We start from the raw sequence: 20434 nt of genomic DNA on the forward strand, positions 1-20434 counted from the left end.
GGCTGGCAAACTTGATAGTTTGCCCATTCAACCTAGACGGAAATTTTCGTCTAGGTTGCCTCAACCTAGACGGAAAATCCGTTTTTTCGTCTAGGTTGACATTTCCGTCTAGATTGACAAACTAGATGGAAATTTCCGTCTAGTTTGATTCAACCTAGACGGAACAAACTAGACGGAATTAGTTCCGTCTAGTTTGACTCAAGCTAGACGGAAAAAAATTCCGTCTAGTTTGTTCCGTCTAGGTTGCTCGTCTTTCTACTAGTGGAAGTTAACTATAAAAATGCTCATTAACTGTTTGGTTTCTGATGAATTCGATGAAACATGCAAGATTAGTAAAGATATGACCACATTAAGGATTGACGATAGTGGTTGATTGTACAAACCCGTCATGATCGTACGCTCCTCAATCATAATAGAAGTACGTGAACTTATGTGGATCCCATCAGTGTTCGGGGTGCAATCACTTGTAGACGAGACGCTTGTCTCTGTTGCTATTTCTGCAACTGACTACTGCTATTTCTGTCGATACAGTTGCAGCAGCAGCTGCTGCACGAATAGCAGCAGCAACTTGCAAGATTGCAAGTAGATTGTCGATGTTGCTGCACTTGCTACAGTCCAACATTAAAAATAGCTGCTATGGATAGCTACAATTGCAACAACATTACTTGATTTAATGTTACGATTTTTGGATTGCTTACATTTACATACTTTGATATTGCGTGGTAATTTCTTGATGCCAAGATTTATTATTTTATGATTCAACATATGGTCTATATAGGTGACTTTGAAGAAAAATCTACCATATGGTGCAAATTTATGTGTAAGATTAATGAATAACTTGTCGACGGGAACTAAAAAAAAGGTTGCTTTTTATCAAGACAGAGCTTTTAACCTGACTTTTTGTGATATCTTCCTACCAAAATTCGTGATAGAATTATGTGCCCAGTGTACGCTGGATTATTAATCCGAACCACTATAAAATATAGTGTATTCTTGTTTGGTTGCTTTTGAGCTATTTGTATTGCTTAGTATCATTTATCTCTTTTGTTCGCTTTATTCCTCTACATATTCTACTTTAAGGCGAAATATAGTAGGCAATCATATTCACCTCCCTCTAAGCTTGCATCACCGAGCCAACATTATCAAGTTATATTGCATAGACTTATGGATCTGTATCTTTAACTAATGAATAATAATATTTACTTTTTTAAAATCCATATAATGTCTCAAGAAACAGTCACTTCCTAAATTTTTTAATACAAATACGAAGAGAAAAAGAAAATAAATAAAGGGAAACATCATTAGACCTCATTTCCAGCTAGCTCCAGGTTCATTTGCACATGTCAATGTTTAAGTTAATCTTTATTCAGCTGATTGGATTACTATATTATTTTTTAAACTGTGTATTCTATAATTAATAGCGCAAGTCAATTTCTTGTCATTCATTATATCAAAATTTCTGGTTAATAATTAATCTGCCATCAATTACTGCTCATTGGGTGAAAGCATTTATGCGATCAATTGATAATGAAGGGATAAGGATTAGGACCTGTAAGCACTGCTCATTGGGTGAAAGCATTTATGCGATCAATTGATAATGAAGGGATAAGGATTAGGACCTGTAAGCTTTGCCTGTTCAAAGTCATTATAAACGCGATCAATTGATAATGAAGGGATAAGGATTAGGACCTGTAAGCTTTGCCTGTTCAAAGTCATTATAAACATCTTTGACAGATTCCTGTATTGTTTAAGATTATCCAAATTAAATGGCATTTATAAAAGACTTGATGGTCATCTTTGGTTGCATATTCATTTGCCCCATATAAATATAGCTTTCTCTCTCTTACACGCTAATAAGAAAACAGAGAATCAAAATGCGGAGTCTTAAGTCCTTTTTAATTAACAACACCAATAAGCATTTTTCTTCAGAACTCAAAAGCGTTTCCTATAAATAGTACTCAAAACTAACGTTAAGCATTGCAACCACAGCAAGAACTCAAATAAAGTACTGAGATTCATCTGCAAAAGGAAAAGATATGGCAAAAGCTGTAAGTACAACAAATACGTCTCAGCTTTAAATATGTAATTAAGAATGTATACTGCTGGGTTTTTGTGCATAAATTATTATTGTATTTGTAGTGTTTAATTCTCTATCTGCTTCTATAATGCCCCCATAATTTATCAGAGGTGATGATTTATCCTGATTTAAAATTTTAATACAGATCTTAATCTATCAGAGGTTCAGATAATTTTGATCTGTTAAGTAAGCAGATTGGATCCGGATTAGTACACGATATGTGTTCTAGATGGTTCAGATAATTTTGATCTGTTAAGTAAGCAGATTGGATCCGGATTAGTACACGATATGTGTTCTAGATTTGGAAACCATGTAATCCGTTTTTTTCTAGCAGATTGGATCCGGATTAGTACACGATATGTGTTCTAGATTTGGAAACCATGTAATCCGTTTTTTTCTTCATGAATTCCGCCTTGTAAATTTGATTTGAATCAAGGTCTCAGAAGCGATGCAAGTTCATGCCCCTTAAAAGATACCAAAACCTTGAAGTTGAGATGACCAGAATAGAGGGATATAATTTGAGTTTCTTTAGAGAAATGGTTTTTAAAATAAGATAAGAATGCGAAATAACCTTTTAACTTCAATTCATACAAAAGGCACAGTCAAAAAGGTTCTGACCGTAATCAATTGTCTTGATTGAAATATCCAAAATGCCATCAAAAAGCACAAATCATGTCATGTGCCTGACACGTATATTTTTTAAGGACAATTTGGAGATCATTTGAAATTTCGTCATTCAATAGGCCGAACTAGTTGAATTTTATTGAAAACCCTTTTAAAGTGGTTCTGTAATATTGAATTTTAAAATGGTTTTCGTATCAATTTCTTTTAAAGTGGTTCTGTAATATTGAATTTTAAAATGGTTTTTGTATCCATTTCATACCTATTTTAGAGGTGGTTTTCTGTGAAAAGTCACTCATAATTTTGCATTCTAACATAGATCTACATTGAACATATATAGCAATAAACTACAAAATGTGAGTGTGCAATGCAGATGATAATCCTTTACCCAAGGGACTTGGCAGTCAGCTGGGGAGAGGACTCGAGATACTGGGAGTGGATCCAGCTGTGGAACGGAAGCCGTGCACTCAGGCTCAAGGACGTGTGCTGGCTCGAAGTCAAAGGTTCATTCGACATGTCGAGGCTCACATGTGGGGCACGGTATGATGTGTGGTTCGACGTGACGATGGTGGCTCCGGTTGATGGATGGTGGCGGGCTCCGATGAACTTGAGGCTCGATTTCCCCAATGGGTGCTGCACCACTCGCTGCGAGTATCTGAATTCTGTGCCCCAGGATGCGCCCAAGTTGGTTTCTGCCGGGAGCTTTACAGCCTGGAATGGTGGGACACTGAGGTTCTCGATGGCTGAGACGAGGACAAATTTGTGGAAGAAGGGCCTTGTCCTGAAGAAAATTATTGTCCTCCCTCAAGGTTACAGGGTGCAGATTGTGGTAATTAAGTTTATCAAATGCTTTTATGGATTAATAGCTCCTATATACGTTTTAGCTTACAAGTTGAGTTAGACTACTATCAATATCATTCAACATGTGGATATCTATAGAATTAAAATTAAAACTCGGATTCAGAATTCGAAATGCCAATCCTTTGGATGTGGTTAAATCCATTTGATTTTTATCTAGAAAACAAAAATTTGAAGGATTTGAATTCATATATTTTCCCCACATAAAATTTGTAGTTTTCAGATCTTTTATAGAGTTGCCCCATGTAACACTTGTACTTTCCTGTTCGTCAGAGGTGCGGCAGTAACTGTACCATAACCCGGCCATGCACCTCAAGGGATTGCCAGTTCAAAATAGGAGGAAAAGTTGGAGGAATAGGCGGTGGTGGTGGAGGTATCGGTGGTACTAACGGTGGAACTGGAGTTTACCAGTATATCCTCGAACCAGGGGCAATAATCAAAATCACTTAATCGCACATTCCAAGTCTCAAGTAGTATCATCAAAATTAATACTGCCCCATTTGAGTATCGCACTATATAGGAGTTTGTTTGTTGTTCTTTACTTTGCTTGGGTGAAAGTTGTTGTCATGTTGTATTTTTAGCTTTGGGTGATGATCAATGGTTGTGTATTGCTCTACTTCTATTTAATAATGACTAGTACAGTGCATGTACTTTGCACCTGTACCTATTTTCATATTTATGTGTTAGCCCAATGTACACGTTGCGATGATAATTTTTGTATGTATGCAAATGCAAAGTGAAAAGAGATGAAAAGTTGGGTGAATCTCAAAGGTCTTAAGGTTTGATAATAGTATTTTTATTCAGTAACACCAAAGTTAGAACTTAAACCATCTAATACGTCATGTTTTTTTTTTTTTGAGAGAAAGGATGGACTACTGTTAATCATAACAGTAGTCCAGCTAGCTAAATTAACCAAAAATTGGCTGATACATGAAGATACACATTCCCAACCAAAAAGAATGTGCACTTGAGTTCAAACAGAAATTACAAACCAAAAGAAAACCTCTTGTTCCCCCACAGATAGAAGCCAAAACCATGCTCCAGCTCTGCCACTACAGTATAACTCATCTCCAGCATGAATAAGAAAGCTGTCAGCTACTACTACTACCAGATAGTAGACTATCTTAACTAAGAACAGAGTTTTGGCCATCAGAAAACAAAACAAGTTTATAGATCTGAAGAAAGAAATCATTCCAGCTGAATCACTGTGTTCGCAAAGGCGATATAAGATATGAAAACAAGAATAAGAACGCCAATGCAATCACAAACAAAACGATATGATCACGGAGTTCGGTCTAACCACTTGACCTACGTCTCCGCTCCTCACCTCGAGGAGATCTCCACTATCACAACCGGGTTTTCTACGTTCACCCGAACAACGTTTACACCTCACAATACAATCACTATGTAATCACACCTCACACACTAAGTGTTGGTCCTAGCCCGTGTCCTCCTCCTCAAGTGCTCGGTTACAACCTCTCCCTGGGCACGTCAACCGACGCCACTCCTCTTGGATTCGACCCCGTCTCTCACCACACACTTCTCTCGGTGTACAAGTGTATTACAAGTGAATCCTCACAATTAAGCACAATATAAATCAATTGATTGTTCTCTAAACAAGGTGAGAACTCAATTAAGCACAACTCCTAGTCACAAACCCACAACCCAAAATTATACTATGAATGTAAATACAATAAGCTCAAAAGGTTGTGTGTGAACAAAGAGATATAAATCAAAACTAAACTCAATGTAGTTCTAGCTTAATAACAATGATAATCAAATATATAAAAAAGCTAGAAATAGAGTTTAGAAAACTTCTCAATAGATCAAGTGGTAGAGGGAGAATAGTTGGATGCACAAACACCAATAGATGATCTCCTCAAGCTCTTGTGAAATTGATTTCTCAAAAACAAACTCTCAAATGCTTAAAAGCTTTTTAAACAAACTTAAACTAAACATAAACCCTTGTTAAAACTTTCTTAAACTTGTTTTAAAACTCTCATTAGTATATTAAAACTGAGGTATAAGGGGGTATTTATAGCCTCCCAATACCTCAAACAAAAGCCCAAACCAAAAGACCAAAAACCCCTCCAACGGATACAAAAAATAGCCGTTATGGGCATTCTGGGAGCTGGACGGTCGACCGACCTTTTTTTTGGTCGACCGCTCGCACTGTACAAACCTGAAAAAGTTCCAGAGACATTTCCGGTCGACCGGTCCGGTCGACCGGAGTTACTGTAGCAGTGCGCAGCTGTTTTGTAAAATAAATTTAAAATAGTAAATGAACTCCAAAAATTATGAAATTTTGTGAGAATGTTCTAGACATGTAGAATAATATGTCAGATAAAGAATTTCTGAAAAATATTTTCTCAGTTGAGAGAAATAAATATTTGAACACAAATTTAGAGTTTCTGAAAAACTGTTAACATATACGATTTGGTAAAATCAATTGGGCACAGTAAATAAACTCTAAAAATAGTAAAATTTTGAGGGAAGTTTCTAAACATGTATATAAACATGTCAAAGAAAGACTTTCTTGAATATCACTTTTCATTTATGAAAACTCATCTGTTTTGTAAAACATGCACGAACATATGCACGAACAAAAACATGATTTTGTAAATTCCATTAAACATAACAAATCAATTCCAAACTTGATGAAAACTAGATTACCCAAGCTAGATCTTGATCTTCAATAAGCTCTTCTTGGTAATCTCCCAGATGAAGCTTGAACTTGATCTTTAACTTTGAATTGCAAGGCTTCACTCCACAATATCCGCCATCCTCCATTTGATATGATCGTTATGGCACAATCCATCCAACCTCCAACTCGTTGTTTGCCTAGAATAAATACAAAAACACAAACACTAGACAAACAACATTAGAAGTAAATTGTTTGTTAAACATCATCAAAATAAGAAGGCCAACAATCTCCTCCTTTTTGATGATGACAAACAATTTACAAAAAGAATATATGCATGAAAGGTAATGAATATACAAATTATAATTCACATGCATATAAACAAGGAAATGTATACTCACAATATTTCTCCCCCTTTGATAACATCAAAACGGGGACAAAAAAATGAAGAGAGTGAAAGCTACCCCTATCATAAAGCATAGGTGAGTATAACACATAGTATAGGGATTGCTCCCCTATCAAATTGCCATATGGAAAATATGCAATTATGAACATGGCAAACAAATGTGAGCAAGCATAAATGAAACATATGCTAGATATCACTCACATACAAACAAGATAATGAGAACACATATAAATATGTTAAAATAAAAATAGTGTCTCATTAACACAAAAAATATAAAAGCCATATAAAAGAATAGATTTATAAAAACAAAGAACAGGAACATGAGAATCATGCAAAAAGTTTTCAAATGAAAACCAATCAACCAAAAGAAATCATAACTCAAAGTTTATATTCAAAAACAATGTTTGATCAATAAATAGAACTTTCTTTGTATAACTTGATTAAACCATTCATAGAATACATTATAAGACACGAATAGATGATCCATAAGCACAAACACATAAATATCATCATATAAGTGAAATATAATGAATTCAAAGCAACAATTCAAAACAAAATCTTTGATAAAAGAATTTCAAGAGAGGCAACTATATCTAGCTCTTGAGCTAGTAACAACCCATATATTCATTCTAGCATCCGGTAAACATGATTTGTGAATAAACACCAAATAAATCCGGAGGGTTATATAAACATAGTCTTCTCATCAAACAAAAATAATAATCATGAAAACAAAAGATTTTGATACAAGAAAAAATTGTTTTCATAACTAAAATATTTTAAAGATATAATTTTCAAAACCAAGAAAAGAAAAAAGAAAAGCACTAAAGTACTTGGTTTTAAAAATTAAAGATATAATTTTCAAAACCAAGAAAAGAAAAAAGAAAAGCACTAAAGTACTTGGTTTTAAAAATTAAATTTATTTTGGTACCCAAGTATTCTTGGTACCAAAAGATTTAGGGACATGACCCCTATCAATAAAGCTCAAAGCCCTAGGGTTATGAACCCTCTTGGGTATATGTGGTGCACGGGATCAGTCATAGCAATAATCACTCAAATGACCATTCCGATTGCAATATGTACAATGTAAAGGAACCATTTGCTTATGTTGACCATTAAAAGGTGCACATGGAACATTTGCAAATAAGGATAGATTATTGGAGGCTTTTTGCAAATGTGAAACATTATCAAAACAAAACTTTCCTAGGTGGCCATGTTTACCACAAACATTACATTTATAAACATATGGTCTACTAGAAATATTTGGCAAATGAGATTTATTTTTCAAATCAAAACAATATTTGACCAAATGACCATAACGACCACAAAGATCACATGAATACACCTGAGCATGCATATGATGAACTTTATGAGAGTGTGCATGTGCATGTACATGTGATGAAGAAGCCTTATGATGAGCATGCATATGATGAACTTTATGAGAGTGTGCATGTGCATGTACATGTGATGAAGAAGCCTTATGAGATGCACAAGAAACATTAGTCTTGGAGGATTTATGTGCATCATAGCAAAACTTAGCTAAATGGCCTTTACGACAGCAAATAGAACATTTATAAGCTTTGCTATACAAGTGTGCATAGTGTACGAGTTTAGAAGTTGTAGTACGAGACTTTGCACCCAAGTCCATAAGTTTCTTATTATCTACAATGCATGTTTTAAGGGTTGAATCTAAAGATGATATGCGTTCTTTAACATGATCCAACTCATTTTTAGGCATACAAGCATTGGAAGTAGAAGTAGATGAAACATGATCATATTTAAATGAATTAAACTTATCCCTAATAGTTTCTACTTCTATCATGACATCATTATTAGCATGAGTTAAGCTAGCAATAGATGAAGACATGTTATTATTTTCCAAACTTAATAACTCATTGTTTTCTTTCAAAATAGCATTCTTTTTAACAACAATATCAAGTTTGGAAGCTAGCGACTCATGATCGGATTTTAAACTAATATGCTTGCTTTTACAAGTTTGGAAGCTAGCGACTCATGATCGGATTTTAAACTAATATGCTTGCTTTTAAGATCAATAAAATAATTTTGTAATTTTGTATAGGCATGAGATAATATTTCATATGCACAAGCGAGTTTATCAATAGATAAATCATTATCGGAATCGGAATCGCTTACAACACAAGAGTTATCCTCTTGTGGCCGTGTGCATGATGCTCCACATGAACTTGAAGAAGAATCCTCCAAAGCTTATCGGATTGCTTCCAAGTCCCCTTGATGTGCTTCAATAAATTTCCAAAGTTTGTAAGCACTATCAAAATGAACAAATTTGTTAGAAAATGATGAGTCAAAAGCATTAAGCAAAAATTCTAACAAAAGCTTATTCATTGAAAACATTTTCTCATCATGATGGCTCCACTTGGATTTCTCCAACGTGGGCACAATATAAGAGCACAATTAATAACTTCCCATAAGTCGATATTTCTAGATTCAACAAATAGTTTAAATCTAGAAACCCATTGTGCATAGGGAAAACTAATGAATTTAGGAGCAACATTTAATTCATAGCCTAAACGAAATACATTTATATTCATGATATATATATGAAAATATGCAAGCAAGACAAAAGTAATCATAACTAGATTAGCACAAATAAGACAACTTGGATCTTTAACTCAAGGTGGTTAGACCTTAAATCAAAGAGCACCAAGCTCTGATACCAATTGTTAGACCTATAGGGGGGTGATTAGGGTCTTATGCTAATCTAATCCGATTAAATACCAATTAAAACTAATTAACAAGTTATCCTAGCAAGAGTGAAATATAACAAGATATGTAAGTTAGGATAAGCAATATGAACAACAAAGAGATATATCCTATATATATGATCACGGAGTTCGGACCTTCCGTCCTACGTCTCCGCTCCCCACTCCCGGGGAGAAATCCACTAACACAATCCGGTTTGGAAGCCGGAACTTCTTCTACACACTCGATTTTCTAGCTAACCGAAAACTCTACAACTCACACTTTTACAATCACACTCTACACCCACTAAGTGTTGGACCTAGTCGTGTCTCCCTCAAATGCTCGGTTACAACCTCTCTCTAGGCACGTCAACCGACGCCACTCCTCTTGGGACGATCCCCGACTCTCACCACACACTCCTCTCGGTGTACAAGTATATTACAAAGTGAATCTCACAATAAGCACAATATAAATCAATTGATTGTTCTCTAAACAATGTGAGAACTCAATTAAGCACAACTCCTAGTCACAAACCCACAACCCAAAATCATACTATGAATGTAAATACAATAAGCTCAAAAGGTTGTGTGTGAACAAAGAGATATAAATCAAAACTAAACTCAATATAGTTCTAGCTTAATAACAATGATAATCAAATATATAAAAAAGCTAGAAATAGAGTTTAGAAAACTTTTCAATAGATCAAGAGGTAGAGGAAGAATAGTTGGATGCCCAAACACCAATAGATGATCTCCTCAAGCTCTTGTGAAATTGATTTCTCAAAAACAAACTCTCAAATGCTTAAAAGCTTTTTAAACAAACTTAAACCAAACATAAACCCTTGTTAAAACTTTCTTAAACTTGTTTTAAAACTCTATTGGTTAGTTGGAGAGCTGAAGGTTATAGCCTCCCAATACCTCAAACAAAAGCCCAAACCAAAAGACCAAAAACCCCTCCAACGGATACAAAAAATAGCCGTTATGGGCATTCTGGGAGCTGGGCGGTCGACCGACCTTTTTTTTGGTCGACCGCTCACACTGTACAAATCTGAAAAAGTTCCAGAGACATTTCTAGTCGATCGGTCCGGTCGACCGGAGTTACTGTAGCAGTACGCAGTTGTTTTGTAAAATCAATTTAAAATAGTAAATGAACTCCAAAAATTATGAAATTTTTTGGGAATGTTCTAGACATGTAGAATGACATGTCAGAGAAAGAATTTCCGAAAAATAATTTCCCCGTTGCGAGAAATAAATATTTGAACATAAATTTACAGTTTCTGAAAAACTGTTAACATATACGATTTTGTAAAATCAATTGGGCACAGTAAATCAACTCTAAAAATAGTAAAATTTTGAGGGAAGTTTCTAAACATATATATAAAATGTGAAAGAAAGAATTTCTTGAATATCACTTCTCATTTATGAAAACTCATCTGTTTTGTAAAACATGCACGAACATGCACGAACGAAAAACATGATTTTGTAAATTCCATTAATCATAACAAATCAATTCCAAACTTGATGAAACTTTACGAAATGTTTATAAACATGAAAACAAACATGTTAGAAAAAGAATTTCTCAAATTGAATTTCTATTTGTGAAAACTCATGTATTTTGCAAGTATGTCCAAAACATGAAAACCTAAAACCATGCATGTATATATATAACTATATATACATAGAAACCAAATACGTGTGTGTATATGATATTGAGCTTAAGGTACTTAACACACATAATATAAAACTTAAACTAGATTACCCAAGCTAGATCTTGATCTTCAATAAGCTCTTCTTGGTAATCTCCCGGTTGAAGCTTGAACTTGATCTTTAACTTTGAATTGCAAGGCTTCACTCCACTATATCTGCCATCCTCCATTTGATATGATCGTTATGGCACAATCCATCCAACCTCCAACTCGTTGTTTGCCTAGAATAAATACTGAAACACAAACGCTAGACAAATAAAATTAGAAGTAAATTGTTTGTTAAACATCATCAAAATAAGAACAATCTCCCCTTTTTTGATGATGACAAACAATTTACAAAAAGGATATATGCATGAAAGGAAATGTGATGCGGCATAAACATGTACCAAAAAGGTTGCAAGTGCACAACCGTGTCAAGTTATAGTATTTAAGATATCGATCCCACGAGGAAGGTGTTTTGTAGGAGAAAAATATGAAATTGGTTCTTATTTTGTGTGCGTGATAAAAAGGAGTGATGAGTAAATATGATTGTGGAGAGATAATGAGAGTGAAAGTGATAGTGTGTGAAACGGCGCAAAATTTAAGTGAGAGTGGATGTGACAAAGAATGAGTGTGATCAATAAGGCAAGAAAGAAAAAAAAAATGAATAAAATCAAGAAACAAATGAAAAATCAAGAATAAAGAACAAAATTCTAGAATAAAAGAAAATGCAAGAAATTAAAGATGGTGGATTCAATTATAGATATGGATAATCTAAAATTAAACCCACTTCTTAAAAAAGGGTGATTCCCTAAAGGGTTCTAGCCTAAAGGCGAATCAAACAAAATAAAAATAAACAAAAAGAAAAACTAAACCCAAGAGGGTTCTAGCCTCAAGGTGAATAGTGTAAGAAATTAAAATCTAACTACAAAATAAATTGCAAAATCTAAACTACAAAATAAAATTGCAAGAATTAAATGCAAGAAAATAAATCTACTCTATAAGCATGAAATAAATCTAAGGCAAGAGGGTTCTAGCCTCTTGGCTATTTAACAAGAAAATAAAATCTAACTACAAGCATAGAAATAAATCTAAACTAATAAGCAATAAAAGAGAAAAAGAAAAGAAATGCAAACCTTCAAATAATTCTCCATCTTCATCTTCATCTTCATCATCCAACAAAGAGAAGAAGAGAAAAATTTAAAGTGGTGAAAAAATTATTATTATTAATTGCAACAAAAAGTTACAATTTTGGAAGGCCTTCTCAATTAAGAGTAGCCCTCCTCTCCAAAAGGAGTTACAAAAATTTTCACACCCCTAACCCCTCACTCTCTACCCTTATTTATAGTAAACATCAGTGAATGAGAGCCATTGGATCAAACTTGAGCCCCAAGACAAGCACAAATAGCCATTGACGCGCGCTACAGTAATCTGGCATCGATGCTGGCATCGATGCAGGCATCGATGTAGGCATCGATGCAGGCATCGATGCCCACATCGATACCTATTATTTCCAAATTCTGATTTCACGGATAGCTTCGTCTCATTGAGATAGGTGATTTTCATATATTATATGTTAAATACCGCCTTCCGGATTAGGAGATATCGTCGTTTCTTTGTGGCCAACCATTTTGAATATGATTTCTTTTCATATTGAATTTTTGATTTTCTCCGGCTTCTACAGGCTACTCAGCTTGATTCTGGACTTTTGGATAATTTGGAAATTGATTTTCCAATGGGCTTCTTTGCTTCATTTCTTCATTTAATCAATGGGTTTTTGTTGAGAGATGAGAGTTTGAGATTTATTCTTCATTAACCTGCAATTAAAAGATAAAAACAATTATTAGTGGCATATTTATTCATATAAATTAGATAATGAGGGTATAAAATTATAATAAAATATGATTATCAAATACCCCCACACCTAAAATTTTGCTAGTCCTCTAGCAAAGAAAGAAAAATAAAAGAAAACCTAACTCACTTTCGCAGGAATCGCGGTTGTATTTAGCGCATACAACAAGGCTTTAAACCCTTAGGTTACCCTAGTGTCACGCCCCGCTTCCCAAAATACACGGGAACCGGGATGTGAACAAGCCCGCGACGTATTGGACTGAGGAGAGATAAGTGCTAGACCCCGTCTTCTCAATCCAATACGCTAAGCGTCTGGAAATAAAAACAATGCGAAGTCACAGGTCCCCGATCATAATAGCAAGAATATAAAGAACAACCCAGAACTGAAATAATCTATATCATAAAAGAAATATCATCCGAGACATCAAAATACGGGTCAAACATGCCCTTATACAAAACTGAACAAATGAATAGTAAAGAATATAAAATACAATGATCAAGCGGAAAAGGAAATGCTACAAAAGTAAACTAAGGACCAACAAATAATAAAAAGACGACTAGACTTCGACTTCTTCTTCTGTTCCGTCTACAAGGCACTCCTGCTGAGAATCCTCTGGCTCCTGCTGAACCTGTTCTTCATCTAAGTCTGACGTACACCAGAGAAAACAGGTGTACGTCAGGTGCATGACGCACGGCAATATCCCACTCGTGAAAATAATAATACAATCGAATGACCAATGCAAGGACAGTAATAACAAATAGAAACATGCAGCTGAAATACTAACAAGCTAGATATAATCCATCACTAGAGTATAATAATCAGGAGGAAATATAAACATCCAAGTAACAAGATCATACAGCTAGCCATCCTATAATCATCCACATAACAAGGTCATACAACTAGATGGAATTAATATTTAAAAATCTACAGTTCAAGACGTAGTACGTCGAGCGAAATAATCCAAACAAGGAAACCCTCATGTATATACCATATGTCTCGAATTGTAAATAATTAAATATTAATCCCGATCGATGTATAAAAGGAAAAACAACCGATCTACGTCTCACAAGAATCCATAAATCCTAACCAAAATGACAATACCGATTCACCTTGACCCAACAAAGCAACCACAGTGGCGACACCGATCCACTGGTATCAAGTCATGTAACTAGTCATCCTATAACAGATCACTGGTTCATATCTCACACAGAGTCAACGCTCATATTATCGGATAATCGATTGTTCACCAAATCATTTACGTACAACTTTTCACTATCCCTCTCAGACTTACCCCAGTGCTACACAGGAATTTCACTGGTGCGAGCCTGGAAATAATCAACAAGCATAATATCACATCACCTTAGACCCACCCCAACGCTACACAGGAATATCGTTGGTGTGAGCCTGGAATAATCAACAACCACATATCACGACACCTCAGACCCACCCCAACGCTACACAGGAATATCGTTGGTGCGAGCCTGGAAATAATCAATAATCACATATCATATCACCTCAGACCCACCCCAACGCTACACAGGAATATCATTGGTGTGAGCCTGGAATAATCAACAATCACAATATCATATCACCTCAGACCCACCCCAACGCTACACAGGAATATCATTAGTGCGAGCCTGGAATAATCAACAATCACATCCGATCACCTAAACCAGGAATTCCTCATCTCAATTCTTCTTGCTTTTCTAAGTCAACAAACCCAGGTATCTAGGTGCTATACACGACACGCTAGGCCACTAAGAACATGAACTACTAACGGTTATCAACAAAAGAAGAAATAATAAATAAATACAACTATTTTATGCAAATCATATGATGAACATGACTATATAAGATAGCGATGAATCAGGTATGCATATATAACAATGAATGAGTATAAATAAAAGTGTCAACATGTCGGAGTCAATGTACATGAAATGTCGTGTTCTACAACTATCAATCACACGGTCATAACACAAAATAAACTTTTACCAAAATAACTTCTTTGAAAACATTTATCATTCTAAAATAATTTTCTTCCACAACATAAATTCAAAAATATAATAATAATTTTATTATTCAAAATAAACTCTTTAATTTATTATATTTGTCCTGAAAATACTATTTATCCCATAATTACTATCCATTCAAAATTATTCATCAAACCCACGCAGATAAATATTAACAGATCTAATATTACAGATAATTCATAATAACTAGAAAAATAGTTCTGAGCAAGCGGGATCTTGCCTACGACGAGTCGGTCGTGGGGGCGCGGATCTGAGTAGTGGCGCGATCGTCGGAGCTGTCGGGCGCACGAATTCTATTCGTGGGAAGATGTCGAGTTGGCCGACAAAGGGGAGGAGGGTAGCCGGAGCACGGGCGGGCAGAACAGGGAGGGCGGCGTCAACGGGGTTGAACGGCGCTGTGAGGAGGTCGACGGCGGGACGGTGTGGGTCTGGAGCGCGCCAGCGTCAGAGGTCGGGGCGGTTGAGCGGGCGGCTCTGCTGGCACAGACTGGAGGAGGCGGACTAGCAGCGACGAGCGGCGGTGAGACCAGATCTGATGTCCAGGCGGTGGCGAACTCGGGTTCGAGTTCGGTAGCAGGCGGCCGCCCGCGTTCGAACGGCGGTCTTGGAGGCGGGAGAAGCGAGCGGCGTCGAGGCGACGAGGCGGCGGGCTGACAGGTGGCGCGGGTTCGTGGCGTCGGAGGGCGGGGACGAGCGGCGGTCGGGGGGACGGGATGTGGGCGTGGGGTTGTGGCGAGCATTGGGTCGAGGGCGCTGAGCGTCGCGGTGTGTCGCGCGGCGGATCACACGGAGCGCGGCGGCGGTGGTCACGGTTCTGTTGGGCGTGTGTGGTGGAAGAGGAGGGCTGGTTTGGGTGCAGCGAGGAAGAAGAAGAAAAAAGATGTTTTTCTTTTTTTTTGAACTGTTGGAGAGAGAGAGAGAGAGAGAGGGGGGTACGTTGGAGAGAAGAAAAAAAAAGATTTGTTTATTTTATGGAAGGGGAGAGAGAGAAAGTTTTGATTTGGTATTTTTTTGAATTTTGAAATGAGAGAAAATTGAAAAATTAAGAGGAAAGAAATAATGGGGAGTGATTTGGGGTTGATTGGAAATTGATTAGGGTGATTATGGTAGGAATTCAAATAAGAGAAAATTAAGGAGGAAGAAGATTATGGAAATATATTTATTTATTTATTTATTCATAATATTTAAAAAAAATCATTATACTAATAATTAATCATATAATAACATTAATAAATAATTAACAGCTAAATATTTATATATTTACATATGTACTAATGTACTAAGCTCAGGTTTACATTAATAATAACAATGTCACTAATAATATTAGCCATCAAATGATTATATATAAAAATCATTAAACCATAAATTAATATTTAGCATGATTAATAAATACAAGACTATATATTTTATTATTTATTTATTTTTAAAACTCATAACATTCCAGAAATTGATAAAATATTAATAAAATAGAGTTTAATATTTTAAATACTAGTAAAACTTATTTAAATATGTATCAAAAATTTACGGTTGTTACACCTAGTGGACGAGTTGTAGTCTCGTGAGGGTTTGCAGTGAATATACCCACAAAATTCGGTCAACTTGCTAAATTAAAGAAGTCAGTAAATAACTAAATTTACTTGATAACTTTTTAGATAATCTAATTGGAGCCAGTTATCACTCAAGAAAACATTTTTATATATAACTCTAAGGTATATTTTCAAGAAAATCTTCTCATTGTAGCAATACAAAACCAAGCCAAACTTAGAAATTTAATTTAAAAGTTTTGAAAAGAACATGCTAACTTTTTGTTTTAAATAATTTTCAAGTTGCTTGATTTAAAATATTTTCCAAGATCATATATACAACTATAAAACATTTATTATTATTATTATTTTTAACTCTTTCATCCTTGGTGATTTTTTTCCTACTTTAACGGGCTTTCTAAGTGACCTTTTAACGAGTTTTGGGCCAATGGATCCCAACCCAATTGGGCTTAGGTTATTAAGTATGAAAATACTCCTTGGGCTTAATTACTCGGTCAGCTTAGGCTTTATAAGATAGAATCACCTCGAATTCAAGAGTTTTTTTTTTGTGCCCATTTTTCGCACTCTTCTTTTGCAAATATATAATATATATATTTTGAAAAATATGTAAATCAAGACACTTTAAAAAATTATTTTCAACTCTAAGTTAGGCATGCAAAAATTTCATTATTTTAAATAAAAGTCCAAGTCAAGGCTTAAGTAAAGTTTACTACTTTGAAAATTATTTCTTAAGAAATTTATTTAGAGTTATCATAAAAGGTGAACTTAAGTAAATAACTAACTAGGGATTAGAAAATTTCAAATTTATCAAATAGATCAATTATTACATAACCCTATCAATTTGGCAAGTGACGATATTTTTATAATTTTTTTTAAGAAAAAGGAAAAAAAGTGTAACTAAAAATGTAAAATAAAGAGAAAAAATAACTAATTCCCACCCCCACACCTAAATTTTGCATTATCCTCAATGCAAACTCTATGATGCATAAAGTAAAGTAGATAAGAAGTGAAGCACTTACATTTGGTCCGCTGATAAAAATCTGCAATTACCTTTGGTCTGAGGAGGATGAAAACAAAAATTTATTCTTCTTTTTTTTTGAAAACTAAACAAGAAACTCTCACATGAGAGAAGAATAAATTCTTTTTATTATTCTAAAATAAACAAAATAAACAATGTAGAATGATATATTCAACATGAAGAGTTCATGTTCTACATTGAATCCTACCTTACTGTTGAAAATTCTTCCCCGGATTTTAAACAAATTCAGAATAATATAATCAATAATGTGAATTTTCAAGCATTTCGGGGTGTTCAATGATTTTTGTGGCAATGGAAGGTAGGTATTATTGGTGTCATGCATATTGGACTCAGATTCTTGATTTGTGAATGTGTGTTCTCTAACAACCAATTTTTCTTTAACAATTTTCTTAACCTCAGGATTCATGGTTGATGTGTAAAAATTTGGTTGTTGTTTATTTTCCAAAAATCTTAGTTCATCAAGAAAGAGTTTTTTAAAATTCAGTTCAAAGCAGCAATTGTCCAACACAGTTTCTTTATTTTGACAAACCTGATCTGCGTCTCCTAATATTTTTAGCTCCTCACCGAAAATTTCCTCAAAACTTAGATCTGACTCTTCTTCTTCTTCCCCCGGTCTTTCCTGAATTGAATTATCAGGGGAAGAATGAATTGGGACAAGAATTTGGCTTAAAGGTGTTCTTTCCTGATTATCGACCTGTTTTCCTGACTGTAGTGCATTCATTTTAGTGTCCTTAGGATTGACCACGGGTTGAATCAGAATTTCTCCTTCCTCTACTTCACTTATGGCACTAGCTAGTTGATCAATATAGGTTTCTAATCTAGGTAGGGCTTGAGTGTTAGAGTTAAGTATGAGTTCGGTTGATTGCATAAAGGAGTTCATCGTGTAGGATGTTTGAGTGAACATATCTGTGGCTAGTGTGGAGGCCTTCATAATGATTTCAAAACCTTTTTCCAAAAAATTGAGACGTTCATCATGATCTGTATCAAGAGGAGTGTGAGTTACAACTTGATGATGAGTAGACTGATTTTGATGTGACAGATTGAGTTGTTGAAATTGTGGATGAGAATTAAAAGGAACTGTGTTTTTCCTAGGAAAATGTTGGGTCAAAGAGGGAGTGAAGTTTTGAGTTTCGGAGTGGTTTCCCTGATTCCATGCAATGTTTGTGTAACTTGCACAACCTGGGTTGTAGGTTGGAAAAAATTGATCATTTACCGAATACTGATATGGACTCTCTACAAACTCCCAGACTTCATTAGAAATTTCAATCCTATTGGGATAACATAAATTTTGAAAAACTTGTGGATTAGCCATTTGTTCAAAATGAATTTGTTGATGTGTATTGTCCCTAATCCACGTTTTGCATGCACCAAAAACAATTACTTTTTATATAATTTTTTTTTGGAAAAATAAAAGTTAGTTTTTTATGAAGAAAAAGGAAAATCCTAACTAAAACAAATCAAAATCAATCACTTTTCAATCACTCTAACTCTAGGGTTAAGCCAACTCAACTAGACTAGCTCCTAACCAAAAATTCCTTAAGTGAAAAGATAAAAGTTTTACCCGGGTAGTTAGCCAGGTAAGGATAGTATTAGAGGGTGATCAAAGATCAATTAAGTACCTCTTTCCTTACGGAGCGCTTTACGCAACCCCTAAACCTTGCCTTAGACACCAACTAATCTGAGAAAACTTAAACCGGTTCACTTAAGGATTCTTTGTTCCTTATTGAGCTCGAATCCTTAGGGGCCAACGTCTAATGAGTTTTATTAGGCTTGGGTGGTGTAGTGAGGAATTAGTGATTTTTGGGCTAAGGAAAGGGTGATGAAATCCCTCACCTTATCTTGATTATGGGGTTTTGCCCTTAAAAATATTTTGAAGTGTGTGCCAAATCAAGATGCTCAAATCACTTGGTGAATTCCTACTAACTATATGAAATGCAACCCTATGAATTAAAAGCAACTAAAAAGGATGGAAGAAAAAAAATCTTTTTCTTTTTTTTAATTAGGGTTAACAATAAACAAATGAGAAGGGGGGATTTGTTTGAATTTATTATCTTGTTAGTAAATGTCAAAGTTAAGGGTGAATTTTATTATGGTCAACGGAAATAAAATCTTTTTTTTTAAGTCCTAATTGTCTCTAATTGTGAAGAAGTAGCTAAAGGGTGGAATTAAAAACTAGAAAGAGGAGAGTTACCTACAAGCAAATCTTCAAATCCTAGTTCTCCTTACCTGAAAGCAAATCTTCAAATCCTAGCTCTCCAATCCGCGATCTTCAAGCTCCAAGCGTTTCCTTCACAAAAAACACACAAGTTAAAGAACCAAAATAATTAAAACCTACTTAAGCACCTTCCCCGGCAACGGCGCCAAAAACTTGATGCGGCATAAACATGTACCAAAAAGGTTGCAAGTGCACAACCGTGTCAAGTTATAGTATTTAAGATATCGATCCCACGAGGAAGGTGTTTTGTAGGAGAAAATATAAAATTGGTTCTTATGTTGTGTGCGTGACAAATAGGAGTGATGAGTGAATGTGATTGTGGAGAGATAGAGAGAGTGGAAGTGATAGTGTGTAAATCGGCACGAGATATAAGTGAGAGTGGATGTGACAAAGAATGAATATGATCAATAAGGCAAGAAGGAAAAGGAAAATAAAAATCAAGAATAAAGAAAATAAAATTCAAGAATAAAAGAAAATGCAAGAAATTAAAGATGGTGGATTCAATTATAGATATGGGTAATCTACAATTGAACCCACTTCTTAGAAAAGGGTGATTCCCTAGAGGGTTCTAGCCTAAAGGCGAATCAAACAAAATAAAAATAAACAAAAAGAAAAACTAAACCCAAGAGGGTTCTAGCCTCAAGGTGAATAGTATAAGAAATTAAAATCTAACTACAAAATAAATTGCAAAATCTAAACTACAAAATAAAATTGCAAGAATTAAATGCAAGAAAATAAATCTATTCTAT

General features: G+C 35.0%; 1 protein-coding gene across 2 annotated transcripts; it reads left to right on the top strand.

Annotated features, from left to right (window-relative positions):
• Positions 1904-4229, top strand: LOC109824277 (uncharacterized protein PHLOEM PROTEIN 2-LIKE A4-like). Of its 2 annotated transcripts, none has more exons than XM_020390842.1 (3): positions 1904-2048; positions 3072-3527; positions 3830-4229. In XM_020390842.1, exons 1-3 carry the CDS (start codon positions 2037-2039, stop codon positions 4004-4006), a joined length of 645 nt encoding a protein of 214 aa, XP_020246431.1. In that variant the 5' UTR covers positions 1904-2036; the 3' UTR covers positions 4007-4229. The 2 variants fall into 2 exon arrangements, with proteins under 2 accessions (XP_020246431.1, XP_020246432.1); XM_020390843.1 differs by having other exon boundaries at positions 1996-2048; positions 3039-3527.

This window comes from Asparagus officinalis, chromosome 9 (assembly GCF_001876935.1).
Source record: "Asparagus officinalis chromosome 9, Aspof.V1, whole genome shotgun sequence".
NCBI classification, from domain to species: domain Eukaryota; kingdom Viridiplantae; phylum Streptophyta; class Magnoliopsida; order Asparagales; family Asparagaceae; genus Asparagus; species Asparagus officinalis.

Coding starts and splice junctions, on each gene's coding strand:
- LOC109824277 (XM_020390842.1), top strand. Junction 3,528..3,829: donor GTTACAGGGTGCAGATTGTG/GTAATTAAGTTT, acceptor CCTGTTCGTCAG/AGGTGCGGCAGTAACTGTAC.